General features: G+C 45.6%; 2 protein-coding genes across 4 annotated transcripts in view; both read left to right on the top strand.

The window, feature by feature from the left end:
• Window positions 1-7,405, top strand: part of GRAMD1A (GRAM domain containing 1A) — a 59,362-nt gene extending 51,957 nt beyond the window's left edge. For all 3 annotated transcript variants that reach the window (XM_032227233.1, XM_032227235.1, XM_032227234.1), the window contains 3 exons: window positions 1,847-1,954; window positions 4,591-4,711; window positions 6,552-7,405. In XM_032227233.1, coding sequence (XP_032083124.1) covers window positions 1,847-1,954; window positions 4,591-4,711; window positions 6,552-6,620 — 298 coding nt within the window. In that variant the 3' untranslated portion in view covers window positions 6,621-7,405. The remainder of the gene's footprint in view (window positions 1-1,846; window positions 1,955-4,590; window positions 4,712-6,551) is intronic.
• A 3,797-nt stretch (window positions 7,406-11,202) lies between these two features.
• Window positions 11,203-20,874, top strand: part of SCN1B (sodium voltage-gated channel beta subunit 1) — a 31,649-nt gene continuing 21,977 nt past the window's right edge. The window contains exon 1 of the mRNA XM_032228604.1: window positions 11,203-11,742. Within this exon, the coding sequence (XP_032084495.1) occupies window positions 11,697-11,742 (46 nt within the window). The 5' untranslated portion in view covers window positions 11,203-11,696. The remainder of the gene's footprint in view (window positions 11,743-20,874) is intronic.

Raw genomic sequence — 20,874 nt, forward strand, 5'->3', positions numbered from 1 at the left:
CGCGGAGCCCCAGGCCATTCTCCCCCTGCCCTTCGTGCAATGTGTGCTTAATGACCCGCACATGCATGCATAACCCCTCCCCATTCCTGTGCATGCATGTGCGTCTCCCATGTGTGCGGCAGAGACCTGAAAATCAGCTGGCCAGCGAGAGGCACGCACGCATGCGTGGTGGAGCTGGGCTGGCGGATGGTTCGCCTCCCCACAGAGAGGGTTTCGCGTGCCACCTGTGACACGTACGCCATAGGTTTGCCATCACAGCCCTACACCATTTCAGACAAATGGTTACCCATCTTACCAGTTGCTCTTACAGCACCCCCTGTTCTTTCCTGCCAATGCTGGGAAGGTTGCCGGGGGGCGGGGGGGAGAGTAGCAATAGCAATAGCAGTTAGACTTATATACCGCTTCATAGGGCTTTCAGCCCTCTCTAAGTGGTTTACAGAGTCAGCATATTGCCCCCACAGTCTGGGTCCTCATTTGACCCACCTCGGAAGGATGGAAGGCTGAGTCAACCTTAGCAATAGCAATAGCAGTTAGACTTATATACTGCTTCATAGGGCTTTCAGCCCTCTCTAAGTGGTTTACAGAGTCAGCATATCGCCCCCAACAACAATCCGGGTCCTCTTCCAGACTTTCTCCCTGTCCTATCTTCCTTCCAAGGGATTCTGATGTTTCAGCCTATACATTTTTAAAGCTTAGAGGGCCAGCCCTTGAAAGGAAGATGGGTTTTGTGTCCAAGGTTAATGTGATTTGCCTATGCAAAAATAGTCAAGACTATCTCAGGGAGTTAACACTGTCTGCTGCAGACCCCTTTCCTTAGCTCAGGCTGAGATGATCTTCTGCGCCGGCAGTGCTATCAAATGCATAGATGTCTGATACCAGCCCCAAGGATGGTTGTGCCCACGATGAAACTCAACCCAATGACAGCATGGCATGCATGGCGTTGCTTCTCTCCCTCCTCTTGTCGATCCAGATGCATTGATGTGTTCCCTCTGTAACCACAATGGTGACTAGCTCGGTGATTTCGAGACCCAGGTCACACCCTGCATTAAGCCAGGCAGTTATTCAGTGGTATAAAGGCTTGTTTAGCCACATTGGAAGCCAAACCGAATAGATCGCTTGCAGGATTAAGGCAAACCGTGAAGGCGGCCTTAAGGGGTGCTATTTTACTATGTCGTTGTTCTTGGGAAACTACAATAAGAATATCAGGATATTTTAATCCCTAGGTGTTTTTGTTACGTGGCATCATTTTAAACATCCTCTTGAAGGGGTTGTTCCCAGTGAGTATCCATCAGTGGTGCGATGGCCCAGAGGTGAAACTCTCACCCCACAATTAGGAGGCTCTGAGTTCGATCCCATTTAGCGGCAGATATTACTCTCTGGGCACAATGAGAATTTATCTGCTGAATATAACTCCACATTGGTGACAGGAGGAGCATCTGGCCAGTAAACACCCTGCTCCATCCAGTTGCCCTGACTCCATCCCGCAAGGGATTATGGGGATGATTCCCAGTGAGTATCCATTCCGATTCTGACTCTTTACCAAATCCCCCAAAGTGGGAATGCTTTATTTGTATGTATGATATGTGTGTGTGTGTTGTGTGTGTGTATGTGGTAGAATGTAAATGACTAACAATTCCTCCATATTTCACAAGCACATCCCCTGCCTGCCTGCCTGTGTATTTGTGTATATATATGTTTGTGTGTGTGTGTTTGTGTGTGTGTATTATATAGGGGATGTGCTTCTTGTGACATATGGAGGAATTTTTGGACATTTAAATCCTCCCACATTCTACTTGGAATTGAGTGCCTCCTTTATGTTACCAACGTGTTTTGTGTTTCTCTGTAGTCTTTTAGTTCTGGTCGTCCTCAACATGATGCTGTTCTACCGGCTGTGGTCTCTGGAGCACACAGCCCGGACTGTGGAGTCATGGCAAGCGTATGCGCTCTCCAATGGGTGAGAAAGACGCTCTGGGAAAGAGAGAACGGGAGACTGGCTTCCTTACTCTTAAGAGATTTTGAGAATTTAATGCAAGCTAATGTAGCAATAGCACTTAGGCTGAGATACCACTTCGTAGTGCTCTGCAGTTCTCAATGACCCAACGATTACTTTCAACATGGTTTGGCCAGCCTGTGGAAGCTGTTGCCCAGAGTGTGGCAGCATGTGCAGCGGCCACACCCCGGGCAACAGCTTTGACAAGTTGGCCAAACCAAGTTGAGAGTAACCGTTGGGTCATTGAGCTTTGGTGAGATAGGGACTTGTCTATCCCGAGCATGTGAAGACAGATTCCAGTGCATTGAGCGGATGAAACCTACTAGAATAGGACAACGATCATTGAAGGGGGTCTCTGCAAGTGATGTGGTACCCTAAGAGCATGGCAAGACACAGAAGACTCCCTGGTCAACCACTGCGCTCAGCTCATCTCCCAACTGTCTCGAATCTTGTCCTGCTATTGGAGCAAGATGGAATTTGGGAAGTGAGAATGAGGCCGACTCTGCACACCTCTCCCTCACTTTAATCCAACTCAAATCCGTTCAAGACTTCTCACTCAAAATACAAATAACCAGATTCAATTTTTTCATATTTTGGACCCCTTATGTAAAGATGTAACTCCCTTAAGAAGTTCATAATGCTGGGAAAGGTGGAAGGAGAGAGAAAAGGGGGTGACCACCAGTAAGGTAGAAGAATTCAATTACTGTGGCAATAGCTACACCTCTAAAAGAACTAAAGGAGAAGGTTGGGACAGATCATTCCAGAGAAAGTCTATCTACTATGTGATTGCATAGAATAGATGCTGACTTGATAGTACACAATCCACCACTCCATCAATAGCATTTATGCTGGCTGGGGAATTCTAGCAGCTGAAGTCCACATATCTTAAAGTTGCAGAGGTTGAGAAATACTGTTCCGCTATGAAAATGTTTTTAAATTAGACAAAATTAAATTAGGTATGTTTTGGGCATGTGATGATTTTTTAAATCAAAGCTACTAATCATTTTGACCGTTTCGCTTTGCAAAAACCTTGATGCTTAAAATGTAAAAAAAAAATGTAGTCATAACAAAATTGTATCTTATGGTTGAAAGGCTGGGTATAAATCAATAGAGAGACAGCAGGAACCAAAACAGATACAAGTAGAATGATAAACATATTTATTATCAGAATATTTTAAAGCAGGTCAGGAATGCTCAAAAGAAAGCCAACATTATTTACATTCCTTGCTGAGTTATATCTTCAGTGGAAAACCAAGATTTGACACTATGTGAAACAAAGATGATGAATTACGCAGCGTATTTTAAACTAATTATCTTTATTGTATCCGTAAAGTTTTTCCAGTGCTAAACAGTGATTAACTTAAGACTTAAAATCTGTTTTGAGCACAACTTTGGAAAACATACTGCCTAACATTGAAATGTTCTGGGCTATTGCCTGGAAAAGCATATCATAATTCAAATAAACATGTCAGGCTTTTAGTCTATCCCTAAGGAGGACAGAGAATCAATTCCTTTAAGTGAATTTTTCTTATAGAGTAGCTAGGATAAAACAAAGAAAAAGGGTACCACTTTTCTGGAGGAAAAGTGAGGTATAAATGTATATTAAACAGGTGGTTGAATACCGAAGGCCAGTAAATTATTTGAAATACTGTGCGAAAGGATTTAGGAAACTGATACCCTTTGCCTTTTTATAGCTATAGAATTAATTAATTGCTCCTTAATAAATGCAGTCCTCTGAGTGGAATAAAATAGAATACAATAAAACAATATAAAACCCAATAAAATATCCCACAGTACAGTAACAGAGAGAAAATCATTGGCAATAAAGTGCTGTGAACTTTCCACAGTTTTTAAAATGCTTCAGCCAATGAAATGTTTTTGGTTTGAAATAGTGAAGCTGTAAGATAGGTACCAGAGTCTTTTGAGGAAGCACTCCTAAAACTTTGGTCCTGCCTTGTTTGGAAGGATGTTTGGGAAAAGTTTTCAGATGAAGCCCATCCATCAAGATAGACCAATCAAGAGTTGGATGTGTCTTGCAAGCTGGTTTTCCAATAGGCTTAACTTGCTTCTAAAATAGAATTATAACCTTCCCTCCATACCTTTAAAGCCCAAGAGCCATGATGGCGCAGTGGTTAGAATGCAGTATTGCAGGCTAATTCTGCCAGCAGTTCAATTCTCACCAGCCCAAGGTTGACACAGCCTTCCATCCTTCCAAGGTGGGTAAAATTAGGACCTATATTGTTGCGGGCAATAGGCTGATTCTGTAAACTACTTAGAGAGGGCTGTAAAGCACTGTGAAGTGGTATATACTGTAAGTCTAAGTGCTAGTGCTATAAAATCTCACCCCCTCCAGTATGTTTTTAGCCCTAAATCATATAGTCCTAACTTGCTATTTCAAAAAGGTTACTGAGAAGAGAATGTAGCTTCTGGCAAGGTTGCTCCCCCAGCCTTAGAATCAGGGGAGTTAGGTTCGGGAAGGCCAACTGGCTTCTGCATTAAACCCTAGTGATGGGTGTGATAATTCACAGGAAGTGAACTCAGGGAGCGGGTACCACTGCTGATCCATTGCAGTTAAGAGAATTCTCCTTCTTGCCTTGCAGGAAGCTTCCACAAACGGCCTCGGAATGGGCAGAGATTTTGGAGCTGCAGAAACAGTTCCATAGTGTGGAGGTGCAAAAATGGAAGCAGATCCTGAAGGCATCAGTGGAACTTCTGGATGAGGTTTGTTCTCTGGTCTGAATGTTCCTCCCATCGCACTAAGTTCATAGACAATGTGGGAAATGATGCTCCAATCCTTGGTTTCCAGAAGCTCTTTTTAGAGTCAGAGATGTATAGTATAGTCTTTATTGTCATTGTACAAAATGAATACAGCGAAATCGGTTTTAGCCTCACTGGTGCAAAATTATAGCGGAAAGGAAAAAAGAAAGAAAAAGAAAAAAACTAGCGTGTGCGTGGAGTGATTCTGGTTGTATTTAAAAGTCTGACAGCCCAAAGATAGAAACTATCTTTAAACCTATTTGTTCGGCTGGCTATACTTTGATGTCTTCTGCCCGATGTAGAAGTGCAAAGAAATACTGACCAGGGTGTGAATCGGGTGGGTTCGTGCCAGTTCCAAGCTCTTCTATAGAAGAGGTTCTACAAATCTACAGTGCCGTTTAGAACTGGTTCCAGCTCCCTCCCCCTGCCCATCCGCACATCATCAAGATGAAGAGCGAGAGGAGGAATTCTGGGAGTTGAAGTCCACAAGTCTTAAAGCTGTCAAGTTTGAACACCCCTGGGTTTTTTCCCCCCTAAAGGGTTAGGGGTGCAAGGGTCTTGTAACTTGACAGCTTTAAGACTTGCGTGCTTCAAATGCCAGAGTTTCTGAGCCAACATTTTGGTTGCTAAGCAAGAGCGTTGTTAAGTGAGTTTCACCACATTTTAGAAGTTGGCCACCACCACCCAGTCACATGACTGCCAAGCCACTCCCACTCGGTCACATGGCCGGCAAGCCACTCCCACCCAGTCACATGGCCGGCAAGCCACTCCTACCCGGTCACATGGCCAGCAAGTCAATCCCACTAGCAGGCTACACCTACAGGAGAGGTTGTAAAAAAATTTGAAACTCTTCACTGGTGCGAATCATCTCTGAGTATCTTCCTTACTCTGCTAAAGCAGCGAGACCTGGCGATCTCATCCAGTGGTGTCAGAGGGCAACCAATCGTTTCTTGTGCCTAAGTGATCACTCTCTGTAGTGTCTTCCTGTCCGCAGCAGTTAAGCCAGTGTACCATGCTTAATGCAATATGTCCATCAGAGGTTGACCATACAGAGGAGATTAAGATATATCTGACTTCATTCCTTCACCATTGTTAGGCAGGTTGGCCCTGATGGATGTTGAAGTTCAAACGGGCAGAGCCACAGGTGGCTGACCCCCGGCCTAGCTCATGAGATTAGAAACGTCGTGACCCGTCAAAACCATGGTAGACAAAAGCGCGCTCGACGAAAGCGCGTACCTGACGTCATCAGCAGCGCGACGAAAAAAATTAAAAATAAATTAAATTGAAATTAAAATTAAATTAAAGCAAGCCGATTCACATAAAGGTAAGGGTTAGGTTTAGGTTTAGGGTTAGGTTAAAGGTTACATTAAGCGTTAGGGTTAGGTTTAGCGTTAGGTTAAGGGTTAGCGTTAGGTTTAGCGTTAGGTTAAGGGTTAGGTTTAGGGTTAGGTTTAGGGTTAGGTTAAGGGTTAGGTTTAGGGTTAGGTTTGGGGGGGTTAGGGTAAGGTTTTCGGTTTAATTTTAAATTTACCGCTCACAGCACGATGTTTTCGTCGCGCTCTGATGACGTCACGTACGCGCTTTCGTCGAGCGCGCTTTTGTCTACCGCGGTTTTGTGGTGGAACCTAGAAACGTACACCATGTATTTTCTTCACAGGCTAGCCGTGTCTTCTTAACGGCTCTGTACAAACGATAAGCTTCATTTCCCACAACGTGAACTCAAACCCGAGCTTCCTTCTCGTCGTTGGCTGGGGCGATGCTTTCCTCTTTGGCGAATAACTTGTTCTTATTCTCTTTCCACCAGATGAAGCTCTCCCTCGAGAAGCTGCAGCAAGGCATCATGGTGGCAGAACCCCCGTTGGAACCGGAGTGAAGCAACAACATCTTCTTCTTCTCTCTCTCTCTCCCTTTTGGGGGAGGTTGCCGAGTTACCAGAAAGAAGACTCCTGAGATCCATCTCAGAAACTGTCGAACCAGTGGCGTGGGCACCCTGTGGGAGGAGACAGCACCAGGCTCCCCGCCAGATCCATCACCTTGGACGTTATCCCCAAGAGGGCCACCGGGAGCGATGGATCTCTTGGTTTTTGCCGGGAACGTCTCTCTCTCTCTCGGCTCATTCCTCCTTTATCCCTTTTCCCACTTCAGTGCTATTTATATCGCACCCAGGTTTCCCCTTCCCTTGATTTTCCTGTATTCTGGCACTGGTTATTTTTCCCCCCAGCTATTGTTTGGGGGAGGAAGGAGGGTGGAAGTCAGCTTTGGGGAGGGGGATGGCCTCTGGAGCCGGGATCTCTCTTTTGCCCTGAAACTTCACTCAGCAGCTAAGATACCCTGATGGAGGACAGCAAAGAACCAACTTCTGCCATTCTCTTTTCTCTCTCTGTCTCTCTTTTAACGCACAAGCGATGATGAACTGATGGCGGGGCAAAAGCATTCCGGAGGCTCCAGAGGACTTTTCATTTCTTCTTCAGCTTTCTTCCCTGCTGCCCTGTTTTTCCTACCGTTCAGTGGGTCGATTGTCAATGTTGTGAAAAAGGGATTTTCCCAACCGATTACCTCCAAAAGGGTAAAGGCTCTTCAGCCCCACATTTTCAGGCCCAGAAAAAGCAGGAGGGGGGGGGGGGCTGGACTGCAGTATCTTCTTGCTGATGGGGCATCTATTAACACAGAAAACTTTCTGAACAAGGGGGTCACCTTTGAAGGGTTCCACCACAAAATCGCGAAGGACAAAATCGCGCTCGATGAAAGCACGCATTTGACGTCATCACAGCGCGACGAAAACATCGCGCTGTGATCGAAAAATGTAAAAATAAAGCAAAAACCTTACCCTAACCCCCCCAAACCTAACCCTAACCCTAAATCTAACCCTAAACCTAACCGTTAACGTAATGCTAAACCTAACGCTAACCCTTAACCTAACGCTAAACGTAACCCTAACGCTCTAAACCTAACCCTAACCCTTAACCTAACCCTAACCCTAACCTTTATGTGAATCGGCTTGCTTTAATTTTAATTTTATTTCAATTTTTAATTTTTTTCGTCACGCTGTGATGACATCACATGCGCGCTTTCATCGAGCGCGATTTTGTCCTCCGCGGTTTTGACGGGTCACGCCTTTGAAGTATCCTTGGAACTTGGAAAGATACATAACACCAGCAGTTCTCTATACATACCTGTATGCTGGAGTCCAGCCCAACCCTTCTTTTCAGAGTAGTATTTGACTTGCGAAAGTTATCAGCTGTTCCTCTTGGAGTGTATTTAGGTGACACTAAAGCCAAATGCCTGCTGAAAGAGCACACCTTTTTCCCACTGGGCAAAGCCAGTCCCAACCCTAAACCTTGACAACTTTTTAAAGATACCTGGACTTCCAATTCCCACAATTCCCCCAACCAGCATGGGGAATTCTGGGAGCTGAAGTCCAGACACCTTAATGATACTGCTAAGAATGGGGAAACCATGACTTACTCTGTGTAATCTGAACCTGAAAAACCCACCATTTGAGATTGATTGATTGAAAATGAATTTGGCAGCCAAGGCGTGTAACAGGTATACGTATTCCGTAACCTCAAGTGGCATAACCTTTTCTGAATTTGGAAAAACAGGGTTAACAAACAATAGATCGTCATGGAGAGGACTGGCAAAATGTGGATGTTTGCTCTCATTCACCAGTCATTTGTTTTGGTGTGCCATGAAAACCAAGACGATTTAGCACATAATCCTCCACATGGTGCTTTTTTTAAGGGAAAGTCGTACCTGGGTGCAGTCAAGAACAGTGGTTCCATCGGGGGTTTAATTTTTTTTAAAAACCCTGTGCAGCATGCCACTTGTGCCACGCGGGAGACTCCCGCATCAGCCTCCTGGACAACAGCTGGGCCTTTCCCTTTCCCAAGAAGCTGTATTGCCACTATGAAAAGTAAAAGTTTCACTGCCAATCTCGGCCTCTAAGCCCTTCAAATATACTGCCGGTGGCAGGGAGGGGGCATTAAATCTGCCCCCTCCTGGAGAGGGGGTTGTGTGTCTTGTCAACTCTGTGTTCCCTTTCCCCCTCCAAAAAACCTGGGAGACCCAGGTATTCAGGCCCTCTCCCTGTTTTTAACCTTTCCCCCCATTAAAAGCGGGGTTGGGGGAGGGAGGGAGCGGCGGTCTAATTCCTTCAGTTTTGTAGGTCTGTTCAGTATTAATAATCCAGTGTGTTTGAGGTTCCAGAAAATTGCCAGGGCTTATTTATTAGGGAGTGAAATAAAAGACCGTGGATCGGAGTTTGCTGCGTCCTTGTGTATGTCCTTTTGGGGAAGGAGGTGCTTTTAAAAATGTTTCATCAAAATAGGTTCTGCTACCTTGCTGTTTTTTCTTCTTCACTATGCTTACATCTATTTTTTTTTCTCTCTCTCTGGCTGGCAAGACCAACATCAGCAGGAGTGGTATTCTACCGGTTCGGCAAGCTGGTAGTTCCAACTATCAGTTGGAAATGAACCGGTTCGCTTGGACTTTGGAGTGGGCCTGCCCACCCGCCCCTGGGTTATACTCACCTAATTTCCTTTTCCAAAGCCCAGCTGATCGGTGCGGCAGAGTGGATTACAGTCGGGAGCTTCCCTTTGCCCATGTGCAGAGTGTCATTCTCTGCCTAACCAACTAGGTTAGGACTAAGAATTTGAACTCTGGTGCTGGAGAAGACTCCTGCGAGTCCCTTGGACTGCAAGGTGATCCAACTGGTCAGTCCTAGAGGAGATCAACCCTGACTGCTCTTGAGAAGGCCAGATCCTGAAGAGGAAACTCAAATCATTTGGCCCCCTAATGAGAAGGAAGGACTCACTGGAGAAGAGCCTCATGCTGGGAACAATGGAGGACAAAAGAAGAAGGGGATGGCAGAGAATGAGGTGGCTGGATGGTGTGCACTTAAATGGACTCAGGGGGATGGTAGAGGACAGGAAGGCCTGGAGGAACATGGTCCATGGGGTCGAGATGGGTCGCACACAACACCGCAACTAACAACAAGACTTTGTCAACTTTGCAATTCAACAAAGCAAAGGTAGCAAAACAAAAGGACAATATTGGGCTGGAGGCTGTATAAAGAGGTCAGGAATTGAATCTCTCTTCCCCCCCCCCCCCAAGTTAAATTACCGGCATTCATTCCAGCCTCCTGGACCACCGCAATAAACCAGGGTGGGCTCTTTAGGCAATGTGCAAAGTCTTTTTCATACTCTTCCCCTCTAATCCTCACAACCAGCAGGTTTTTTTTGGGGGGGGGGGGGAGTTTCCTTCGGGTCAACTGGACCTCCACCCTGGTATTTTACCAGGGGGAAAAAAAACTTCTCTGGGCCGATCGGCGGTTCCGGCCAACAGGACCAGAGCTGGGACTCAACGCTGGGGGGCTGGGGAGGGGGGCTGCCTCAGGACGGGCTCCGCAGCCACTGCAGAGAGTGACGCATCCCTCCTCCTCCGCCTATGGTCGTGTTTCCACCCCCACCTCACCCCGGGCTTGCTTCTCTCCCTCCCCCCCCCCCCGGCTCACGTTCCCATCGCCCCATTTCGGAGGCGGGAGGTTGAAGTCACTGCGGGCCCCAGCCCGGCTCGCCCGGCCTCATTAACCGGTACCTTTTAATTCCCTTTGCAACCCTTCGATCTTGAGGCCCGCGTGGCTTTTTTTTTTCCTCTTCCCCCCACTTGGTTACGCCGCCGCCGCCGCTGCTGCAATGCATCAAGTTTGGCGGCGCCCGCCTCCTCCGCCTGGCGCACGCTTTGAGCCATCCTTCCTCGCCCTGTCCAGCAGCAGCGAGCCAGAGCAGTTCCCGGGCAGCTCAGCCTCTGCCGCAGCGGTGCGCGCCGCCGGGGAAGGCTAAGGCGACGGGAGAGAGGGGGCGAAAGGGAAAGGAGGCGGGGTGGGTGGTGGGAGAAGCGAGGAGCCGTCCAGCGGGCGAGTCATCCCCGCCCGCTCGCTCCCGGGCGGGCCCGATCCCTTCCGCATCCAGCGCAAGGAGCTTCCAGCCGAGCCCTGCCTTTGAAGCCGCGCCGGCAGATCGGAAGGCGGGGACCCGACTCCCCGGGCAGCCCGTCAAGGTTGCAGCCAGCCAGAAACCGGAGAAGGGGCTACATGGACCCGACCCTCTCGAGTCCCGCGGAGGCATCTGCCCGAGGGAGCGGCTGATCTCGGGCTCCGCCAGCGGAGAAACTGCTTGGAGAAGGAGGGGGGTCCCCCATTTTTTTTGCCTTTGAAAGAGGGGGAGCCTAATTGGGAGAGGAGAGACCCCCTCCCCAAATTGAGACAAGGCTCCGGACAAGACCGCGCAGGGGCGCTTCATCGCGGCCCCGGAGCAGCGGCGACCTTTCGGCCGAGCAGAGAGGGCCGCAAGGCGCCGCCGCCACCTTGTCGCTCCGGGCGCACCTTGAAGCCGAAAGGACGCGGGAGCGCGGGTGGCCCAGCCCGGGCCGGAGCCACCGGGAGGAGCCGCCGTTGCCGCCGCCTTGCCCATGGCTGGCTGAAGAAGAAGAAGGGGAGCCGGTTTCCGCGCTGCCGCTCGCCTTCCCTCGGGCCCACCCCAACTTTTATGGCTCCCCCAGCAGCCGGCCGCCTCCTCTGCTTCGTCGTGCCGTCTTGCTCCCCGGCTTGGGTCCCTCGCAGAGCCGGGGCGGCGGGGGCAGCAACAGCAGTAATAGCAGCCGTCGTCGGGGCGGGGAGCGGCGGAACGCCTCGTGCGGCCGACGTCCGTGCCGGTCCCGGGCAGGATCGGGTGTCCGAAGCAAGGGCAGGTGGATCCGGCAGTGACATTCCAAGCGCGGCGGGGCTTCCTTGAGCGGGCTATAAATACTCTCGCGGAGAAGATTCTTGCCCAGGATCGTCTGACTGTTTGACCGCCAAGAGGTTGCTTGGAAAGGGCGGGACGAGCCCACCTCCGGAGCGGCCCACCTCCCCGGCCGAGAAGGGAGCGCACCCTGGAGCCGACCCCTCAGCATGGCCGCCCCGCGACCCGCCTCGCTGCTCCTCTGCCTGGCCTTGGGTGAGTGGGACACGCCGGGCGGGGAGGAGGGAGAAGGGGGAGGACACGAGTGGGGTGGGGGGCGGCGTGGGACCCCCGGAGGGTGCATGGAGGGCTCGGCTTAAGGGCGAGTCTTCTTTCCCCCTTGAATTTCTCGCCTGGGGGCGGGGGGCTCTGCGTGGACGGCTGGGGGGGGGGGCTCAGGCCTAGTGGGATAGGAGGAAGACGTTGCCCCCCCCCACCTTGACTCAGGCTGCCTTTTCTCCTCAAAAGGCCTCTCTCGGCTCCTAGTTTTTTATTTATTTATTTTTATTTTATTTTGGTTGTCAAGCATGTATGAGAAAACAAGTAAAGCATGAATATAACAGACTAGACTAGACTAGAATAGAATTCTTTATTGGCCAAGTGTGATTGGACACACAAGGAATTTGTCTTTGGTGCTTATGCTCTCAGTGTACATAAGGAGAATAAAATACATTCATCAAGAACAATAGAATAGAATAGAATACAATAGAATACAATAGAATAGAATAGAATTCTTTATTGGCCAAGTGTGATTGGACACACAAGGAATTTGTCTTTGGTGCTTATGCTCTCAGTGTACATAAGGAGAATAAAATACATTCATCAAGAACAATAGAATAGAATAGAATACAATAGAATACAATAGAATAGAATAGAATTCTTTATTGGCCAAGTGTGATTGGACACACAAGGAATTTGTCTTTGGTGCTTATGCTCTCAGTGTACATAAGGAGAATAAAATACATTCATCAAGAACAATAGAATAGAATAGAATAGAATAGAATTCTTTATTGGCCAAGTGTGGTTGGAGACACAAGGAATTTATCTTTGGTGCTTATGCTCTCAGTGTACATACGGAGAATAAAATACATTCATCAAGAACAATAGAATAGAATAGAATAGAATAGAATAGAATTCTTTATTGGCCAAGTGTGATTGGACACACAAGGAATTTGTCTTTGGTGCATAAGCTCTCAGTGTACATACGGAGAATAAAATACATTCATCAGAAGAATAGAATAGAATAGAATTCTTTATTGGCCAAGTGTGATTGGACACACAAGGAATTTATCTTTGGTGCTTATGCTCTCAGTGGACATAAGGAGAATAAAATACATTCATCAAGAAGAATAGAATAGAATAGAATAGAATTCTTTATTGGCCAAGTGTGATTGGAGACACAAGGAATTTGTCTCTGGTGCAAATGCTCTCAGTGGACATAAAAGAACAAGATACATAAGGTACAGCACTTAATGATAGTCATAGGGTACAAATAAGCAATCAGGAAACAATATCAATATAAATCGTAAGGATACAAACATATTAAGTATAAGCAGGTATATGTATATACATAAGAAATGAGTACAAATAGATGGGGACAGTAGGACAGGGATGATATGCAATGCATGCTCCCTTGCAGACCTCTTAGGAATGGGGTGAGGTCCAGGGTAGACAGTTTAAGGTTTAATTTGGAGGCTTTCTCAACGCTGAAGCAGGTAAAGTGTCCCGGAAGGCCTCTTGCGCTTTGCTTCTCTGGACCGTTTCAGTGCCAAGCGAAAAGAAGAAGAGTTCAATCCCAGATGCCCTCCATACTCTGCTGGCTTTCTCTACCAAAGGTTGGGCCTGGATTTCTAGATCTGTGTGTGGTGTGTAGGCTTGGATGGAGCTCGTGCAATTGCTTCCCTCAGCCCCACATTCTCCCCTCCAAAAACATTTGCATCTTTTTTGGGGTGTGTGTGAGAGGGGGTTTGTCCCCTAAAACTCCGGATGCCTTAAATCCAGGCCAGGTTGTCTTCGCTGGCGACAACCTGGAATTTCTTGCAAAGGAATGAAATCGAAGTGGGTGGGTGGGTGGCGGAAGAAAAGGGAAACTTCAAAAATGCCTGAGATTTGAAGGGGGCTTGAAAGTGGGTCAGAGGAGCCCTACTGGAGACAGGGGGCTTAGGCCATGTAGGTAGGATCAAGGACAGTTCAGAGAAAGCACAGATTTCCTTCTGACTCAAGGGAGAGAAATTGTCTTTTGAAGCCTGGTATTTCCAGAGATTTTAGAATTTAGAATAGAATAGAGTTGGAAGGGACCTTGGAGGTCTTCTAGTCCAGCCCCCTGCACAAACAGGAGACCCTATACCATTTCAGACAAATTGGCTATCCAACATCTTCTTAAAGACTTCCAGTGTTGGGGCATTCACAACCTCTGAAGGCAAGCTGTTCCATTGGTTAATTGTTCTCACAGTTAGGAATTTTCTCCTTAATTTCAGGTTGCTTCTCTTCTTGATTAGTTTCTGTCCATTGTTTCTTGTCCTGCCCTCTAGTGCTTTGGAAAATAAGAGTGCAAGGGATGGCAACCGTGTTGCAGTCAGATTGGCAAAGCAATAGGAGAATTATCATTATTATTATTTTATTTCTGGAGTCAAAATATGATTGGAATATATAATTGGAAAATATAATTTTCAGTACAGTTTTTTTTAACTGTTTAAAGAAAATGATAAATGATCTGCATCATTCCTGATGCCTTGACCTTACAGCGTCAGTTCTTTCTCCCCTCACTCAAATAAGACACGCCTAAGGGCATCTCTTGCATCAGTTGAAGCTGTTTTGCTAGCAAACTCTTAATGCATTTAAAGGTACCCTTCCTTTCCTTGTTTTTTTTTTATGGAGTGTGTACGGTGAGACAGGAAGGCATGCTTCCCATTTCTTTCCTCATTTTCTGCAGTTTCCAATCTTGGTTCTCCTTACTGATTTCAAAGGCTGCTTGGAATCTTTGGATTGGATTGGATTTATTACATTTATATGCTGCCCTTTTCCCCGAAGGGGACTCAGGGCGGCTCACAATTCAAATCAGGGAAGGGGGTACAGACAGGGAATAAAAAAGACGACCATAACAACAGTCATACCATTCGAGAAGGGGGGCAACAGCTCTTTAACCCCAGGCCTGTCGGAACAGCCAGGTTTTAAGGGCTTTGCGGAAGGCCTGGAGGGTGGTGAGGGTTCGAATCTCCACGGGGAGCTCGTTCCAGAGGGTCGGAGCAGCCACAGAGAAGGCTCTCCTCCGGGTAGTCGCCAGTCGGCATTGGCCGGCGGATGGAATTCGGAGGAGGCCTAATCTGTGGGATCTAATCGGTCTATTGGAGGTAATTGGCAGCAGGCGGTCTCTCAAGTACCCAGATCTTCTCTTCATCAGACCCCTGGAGAGAGAAGAGTTATTTTCTGGTCCATAGAAACATATTTTCATTTAATGCCCTACAGTCAAATTTGGCCTTCAGATGCCAAGCCCTGCAGCACACAATCACAGGAGATCTGAGGCATTCTAGAGAAGGGTGTGAGGCTTTCCTTCATCTGGGGTGGGGTATGGTTTTCCAACTAGCAATTTTTATTAAAAGACATACATGGGTACATCCCATGACCTAAAGCTCCCTTCATCAGATGCATCTGCTTACCAGATCTGATCAGATGCTACTAAACTCTTGATTTTTTTGTTGTCACCTTAGATAAAAACAGCTGTCCTCCTACAATGTCATCATCCTGCAAGAGTTGAAAAATAATTAAACACTTGAACAACATAACCTCCTCTTTCTCTCATCCAGGAATAGAACGAAAAATGTGTACAGTACCGTCAATTCCCAACCTGCTAGGCAGAAACAATTTTTAGCATCAATTTTTATTTATTTCCAGTTGTTCCTTTTTTTTTACAATCTACAAGGTAGACCCATTGTAGTGTCTACCTTGCAGGTCAGTTTAAGACAAAAACAAGACCAACACCTAGACCCAAAGTTGATGGTTTGGTGATAACATTTTTAAAACCATCAAAAGAAACCCAAGGGGGATATTACAGTTGTAGAGTACAAAATAAATAAATAGATAAATGATAGACAGACAGACGGTATAACATAGCCTGGGACTTTAAAAACAAATACTCTTCAGTTTAAGACAAAAAAAAAAGACCAACACCTAGTAAAAAAAAGTGAAATTAAAATAGTGAATTAAAATAAAATAAAGCATGTCATCATCAGAAGGTATGAAAGTAATTTGGCTGAAGGTCCTTACATAACTATTTTTCAAACTTGGCAACTTTAATAATACGTGGACTTCCATTCCCAGAATTCCATGCTGGTTGGAGAATTCTGGAAGTCCACACATTTTAAAGTCGCTCAGTTTGAAAAACACTGTTTGAAAAGTCTAGTATTTTCTTTTATGCAGCAGAAGTTTAACTGTCTGTTTCCTAATGCATAACAACTCCTGAAAAGTAGGTTTATCTGACTGATCATTTCCTTGATTTCTATTTCACCCTGGCTAAATATGAATTTGACACCCTGTTTTTCAGTCCTAGTCCATACCGGTATCCACTTGGCCTCCCAGATATTCTTAATCAGTCCCTGGTATATATTTTGGCAATCGTTGTTTTCCAATTTCAAACTTCCCTACCTGGTTACCTGCAATCGGTTTTTCTTCCTGTTAAATGAGTTACCATGTAAGAAACAGCTTCAGCCCAAGAACCTGGGTGTTTGGTGGAAGGAAAATTATATTGAACTCTTTTCTGGAAAGTTCTTGAATAATCTGGTTGGTTTTTTTTTGTCTGCAAGTGGGTTTACCAATAAAGAAACCAATGAATAAATCAGTGCTGGAATATTCTGTCAGGCCAACAGGATCTCCAAAGTGGAGTGAATGGCTGCTGTAAATCCTCTCTAAGTGTGGCTAAGCTTTTTGTCAGAAATTCAGAATGTGTTAAAAGTGAGATTCCTTACACTGGGTTGTTCAAAACTTGGGCTGCGAAACTTGACAGCAAGGAAGGTGGACAAGTTCACATTAATTAAGCTTACAAAATTATACCATATCATTAAGCTAATTCATTTCATTTGTCTGTCTGTCTATTCTTTGTCCTCTGTCCTCTATCATCCATCTTCTAGCTATCTTTCCTTCACTTCTGTCCTCCATTATCAATCAATCTTTATTGATTAGCCCTTGGGCCATGTCAAAGTACTAAGTTCCAGAGACAAAAACTACCATTTAAAATGAGATTGAAATAAACCACAATTTAAAATGTAAATGGAATAAAATAAATATTTGAAATACAATCAGAATAGAATGCAATAATTTAAGATACAAATTAAATATGCTTGAAATTATATTACAATGTCACCCCTACGTCTACCCCGTCAGGTGGTCTTTCCTATAATCTACCACTTTCTGCTGCACCAACTTTGTCCTTATTTCCATCAACTTTACAGTAAATTTGGCAATCCATTTCACCAACTGCAAATTAGTACCTAACAAACAATGTTGCAAAAAGCGTTCTTTAGACTTAAGGGTGCTGTCCTCCGTTATCTATCCTTCTATCACCCATCATCCATCTATCATATTTTTATAGCTGCCCAAATCACAGATGTGATTCTAGGCCATGTACAGCAAAACAAAGAGCTAAATGAATATTAGGCTTGACGAGGGGTGTTAGATTAATGTAATATGATTGCACATGTATACTGTCTTCTCTTTATTTTTTCTTTAAAACTAAGATATGTTAAGTATATTGATATGCAAGCATAAATACCATCAACTTAGAATGGAGTTTGCTCAGAAGCTGAAATACACCAATAAGAGGAAGAGTGGGAAACAGAGGAGAGAAGAAAGATAGGAAGAGAGGGATAGGAGAGAGGGTAAGGGGGGAAGATGAGGAGGATAAGGAGGAGTGGAATGAAGAGAGAGGAGAAGGAGAAAGGAAGGGGAAGCAGAGTAGAAAAGGATGATGGAGGGAAGAAAGGAGGTAGGAGAGAGGTAGAAGAAAGAGGTGTATGGAGAGCAGAAGAGCTAATAATGGGTTTTTATCTTTCTGGGCGTTGATGACAAGAGGAACTGATGTAATTACTACTTAATACAATAGGATATTGGCTATGTAATAGTATACATGTGATTATATGTTATGAAAGTGGAAAATAAAAAAAGTATATTTAAAAAAAAAACAAACAAACAGCTAAAACAAATAAATAGAAACAATTAAAAACTATTTACACACAAATGTGAATAAGACTGTGTAATAATGAACCAGCATTTTACAAGCTTCCTGTTTCTGTGGGATCGCAAACTCCCTTAGAAGAAACAAGGTTTGAGGGATTTCCTAAATGCAAATATGATCAGGACTAATCTCACTGGGGAGGGGGGGGATGAAGTTCCAAAGGAAGGGGGCCACAGTAGAAAAGGCCATGTTCTTGAATCCCATCCTATAGAACTCCTTAGCAGACGGGGACCCATAACATGCCATTCCTGCTGGACCTGATGGGATAGGTAGATATAACTAGGGAGAGGCTGTCCCTCAACTTTGTGTTTTCTGTCATTTTAAATTAGAAGCTGAGTTGGAAAGTGGGATAAAAGGGGAAAATGGCTAGAAGCCAGAAAGTCAACGTGAAGCATTTTGCTTATCTCTGCACCAGATATAAAAAATCTCCACCCCTTGCGCAGTGTGAGTCTCCAAAATATGCTGTGTTTTATGTAACAAGACTTTTAAGATTGTATGGTCAATCGCCGTGCAGCAGAGTAAGCTCCAGTTACCTGCCCCAGCTCCTGCTCGCCTAGCAGTTTGAGAGCAAATGCAAGTAGATCAATAGGTACCACTTAGGTGGGAAGGTAACAGTGTTCCGTGAGCCTCAGCATAGACAATGCTGGCCATTGAAATGTCTTTGGACAATTCTGGCTGCCTTGGCTAAGAAACTGAGATGAACACCACTTCCTAGAGTCAGACACGACTGGATATGGCAAACATTTACCTTTATAGTTAATTTATTTATTTGATTCTTACCCTGCCTTTCTTACTTTGTATAAGTAACTCAAGGTGGAAAACATACTTAATACTTCTTTATCCTCCGATTTTCCCCACAACTACAACCCTGTGAGGAGGGTTGAACTGAGAGTGGGTGGACTGACCTAAGGTCATCCAATTGGCTTTCATGTCAAAGGTGGAACTAGAACTCATAGTCTCCTGGTTTCCAGGCCAGTGCTTTAACCAGTACTCCAAACTGACTCTCTGATCTAACACAATCCTGTGTGTTAATTTTTCTTTCTGAATATAAATGGAGCCTCCACATATGGTGGCAATATATCTTTAAATGCAGGGTGCCATGGAGAGGCAACAAAGGTAGTCCCTTGTAGGGATTTCCCGGAATATCTTGCTAGTATTTCTTAGAAAAAAGCGACTAGATTTGATGTACGGCAATCCTAGCAATGCTCTCGTGTTCTTCTGTGTTGGCCTCAGGGGTGGGCTTTTAATTTTAGCAAGAGGTTCTCTGCCCAGTTGCTGGGTGGGCGTGGCCATGGTGGGCATGGCTTAGTTGGCCTCCTACACCATGGTGGGGGTGGGCATTTTCCCCATTCCTAGGTTCTGGAGGCTTTCCTTGAGTCTCCGGGAGGGCCAAAACGGCCTCCCCAAGTTCTTGGAGACCAGAAATGGGCCTGTTTCCGGCCTTCCTGAACTTCCGGTAGACCCATTTTTCGCCCTCCCTGAGCCTCCGCACACATCCTGCACTTACCTGCATCCAAAACGGACCACGTGGAGACTCCTGGGAGGGGAGTGATGGGGTGGGCAGGGCCAGCCAGGAGTGGGATTTCGGGGTTCTCTGAATTGCACCGAATCTTAACTAGAGGTTCTCCCGAACCCCTGCGAACACCCAGCAGCCCATCCCTGGTTGGCCTCCATGCAAAATTCTCTTTTCAGAAGGCACAGAATTGTAGTTGCTTGTCTGAAAGTGTTTCCTGTCCCTGGAATATTGTGTGTTCTGCTTTGATCAAGAAATATTTCTTGAATACGGAAATCCCTATCAATTCTTTCCAGAACCCTGGCGACTTTAAGACTTGTGGATTTCAACTCCCGGAATTCCCTAGCCAATTTATGAGTGCTTAGGGAATTCTGGGAGTTGAAGTCCACACTTTCTTTAAGTTTCCAAGGTTGGGTACTCCTGATCTAGAAAGTTTTCTCCCCTAATCTAAAGCCAGTAATTCTAACTCCCCCAAGAATATTGGGGCAATCTGAAATCACTTAGCGATTGATAAATATGCTTTGCATATGTTTAAATATATGGCACACTGCTTTCTGCTCCCATTCTAAAACCAGTTCCAGGGTTTCTGCTGCAGCTGTTTGGCTCTGGGCCTGCCTCCAGCTGATTTTCTTGAAAGCATTTGGAATTAGAAGTTCCAAAGCAATGCCATTACCGAGCAACTCAATGCTTTAGGTTGCATGAGGCTCTTTGCAAATTACATACAAATGTTATCCTCTTAAAAAAACAGTAGCCAAATTTGTAGGTGCGTATTTACATCAGGTACGGCCCTCTCTGGCCCTTGTATGCATTGGATGAGAAGACACAGGTTTCAGGTGTGCAAACCAATGTGGCTGGAGGCCACCTCTTTTATTTAGGTGGCAGGATTGCGACTATACTGTAATAGCAATAGCACTTAGACTTATATACCGCTTCACAGTGCCTTACAGCCTTCTCTGAGCGGTTTACAGAGTCAGCCTCTTGCCCCCAACCATCTGGGTCTTCATTTGACCAACCTTGGAAGGATGCAAGATTGAGTCCACCTTGAACCTGGTGAGATTCAAACTGCCAAATTGCAGGCAGCCGGCAGTCAACAGAAGTAACTTGCAGTACTGCATTCTAACCACTGCACCACCGTGGCTCTAACGTAATGGGTATAACAGTAATTAATCTGTTATGAGTGTTTCCAGCAGCTTAGAACCATTGGATCTCTTATCCTAGGCTTGCACAATTTATTGACCAAAACTTCTCTGCTCTCGTCATTGCAGAAATAAATGTTCAGTGAGGCTTATTGCTAGATGCCCAGGAATTCCAGCTTTAAAGCTCTAGAATCTAATAATAACTTCTAACTGGTTAAATATTGAAATTACAGAGGAAGTAATATCTTAATACAGAATTGAGTATTTTATTAGAGATGGAGGAAAGGGTCCTAATCATTTAAAAATCCTGGAGAAGTATGTTATTACCATTGGGTAAGTTGCTCATTTGTGGAAATGTTTGCTTTTGGATGCTCTTTAAAATGAATGCTCAGCCCATTTCCAGTCATTAAATTTGCAGAGCTCTTGCTCAAGTGCTGTTTGGCAGCTTGTGGGGTTGAGGCCAAATGGTGCTC

The sequence above is a fragment of the Thamnophis elegans genome, chromosome 12, assembly GCF_009769535.1.
Source record: "Thamnophis elegans isolate rThaEle1 chromosome 12, rThaEle1.pri, whole genome shotgun sequence".
Lineage (NCBI taxonomy): Eukaryota > Metazoa > Chordata > Lepidosauria > Squamata > Colubridae > Thamnophis > Thamnophis elegans.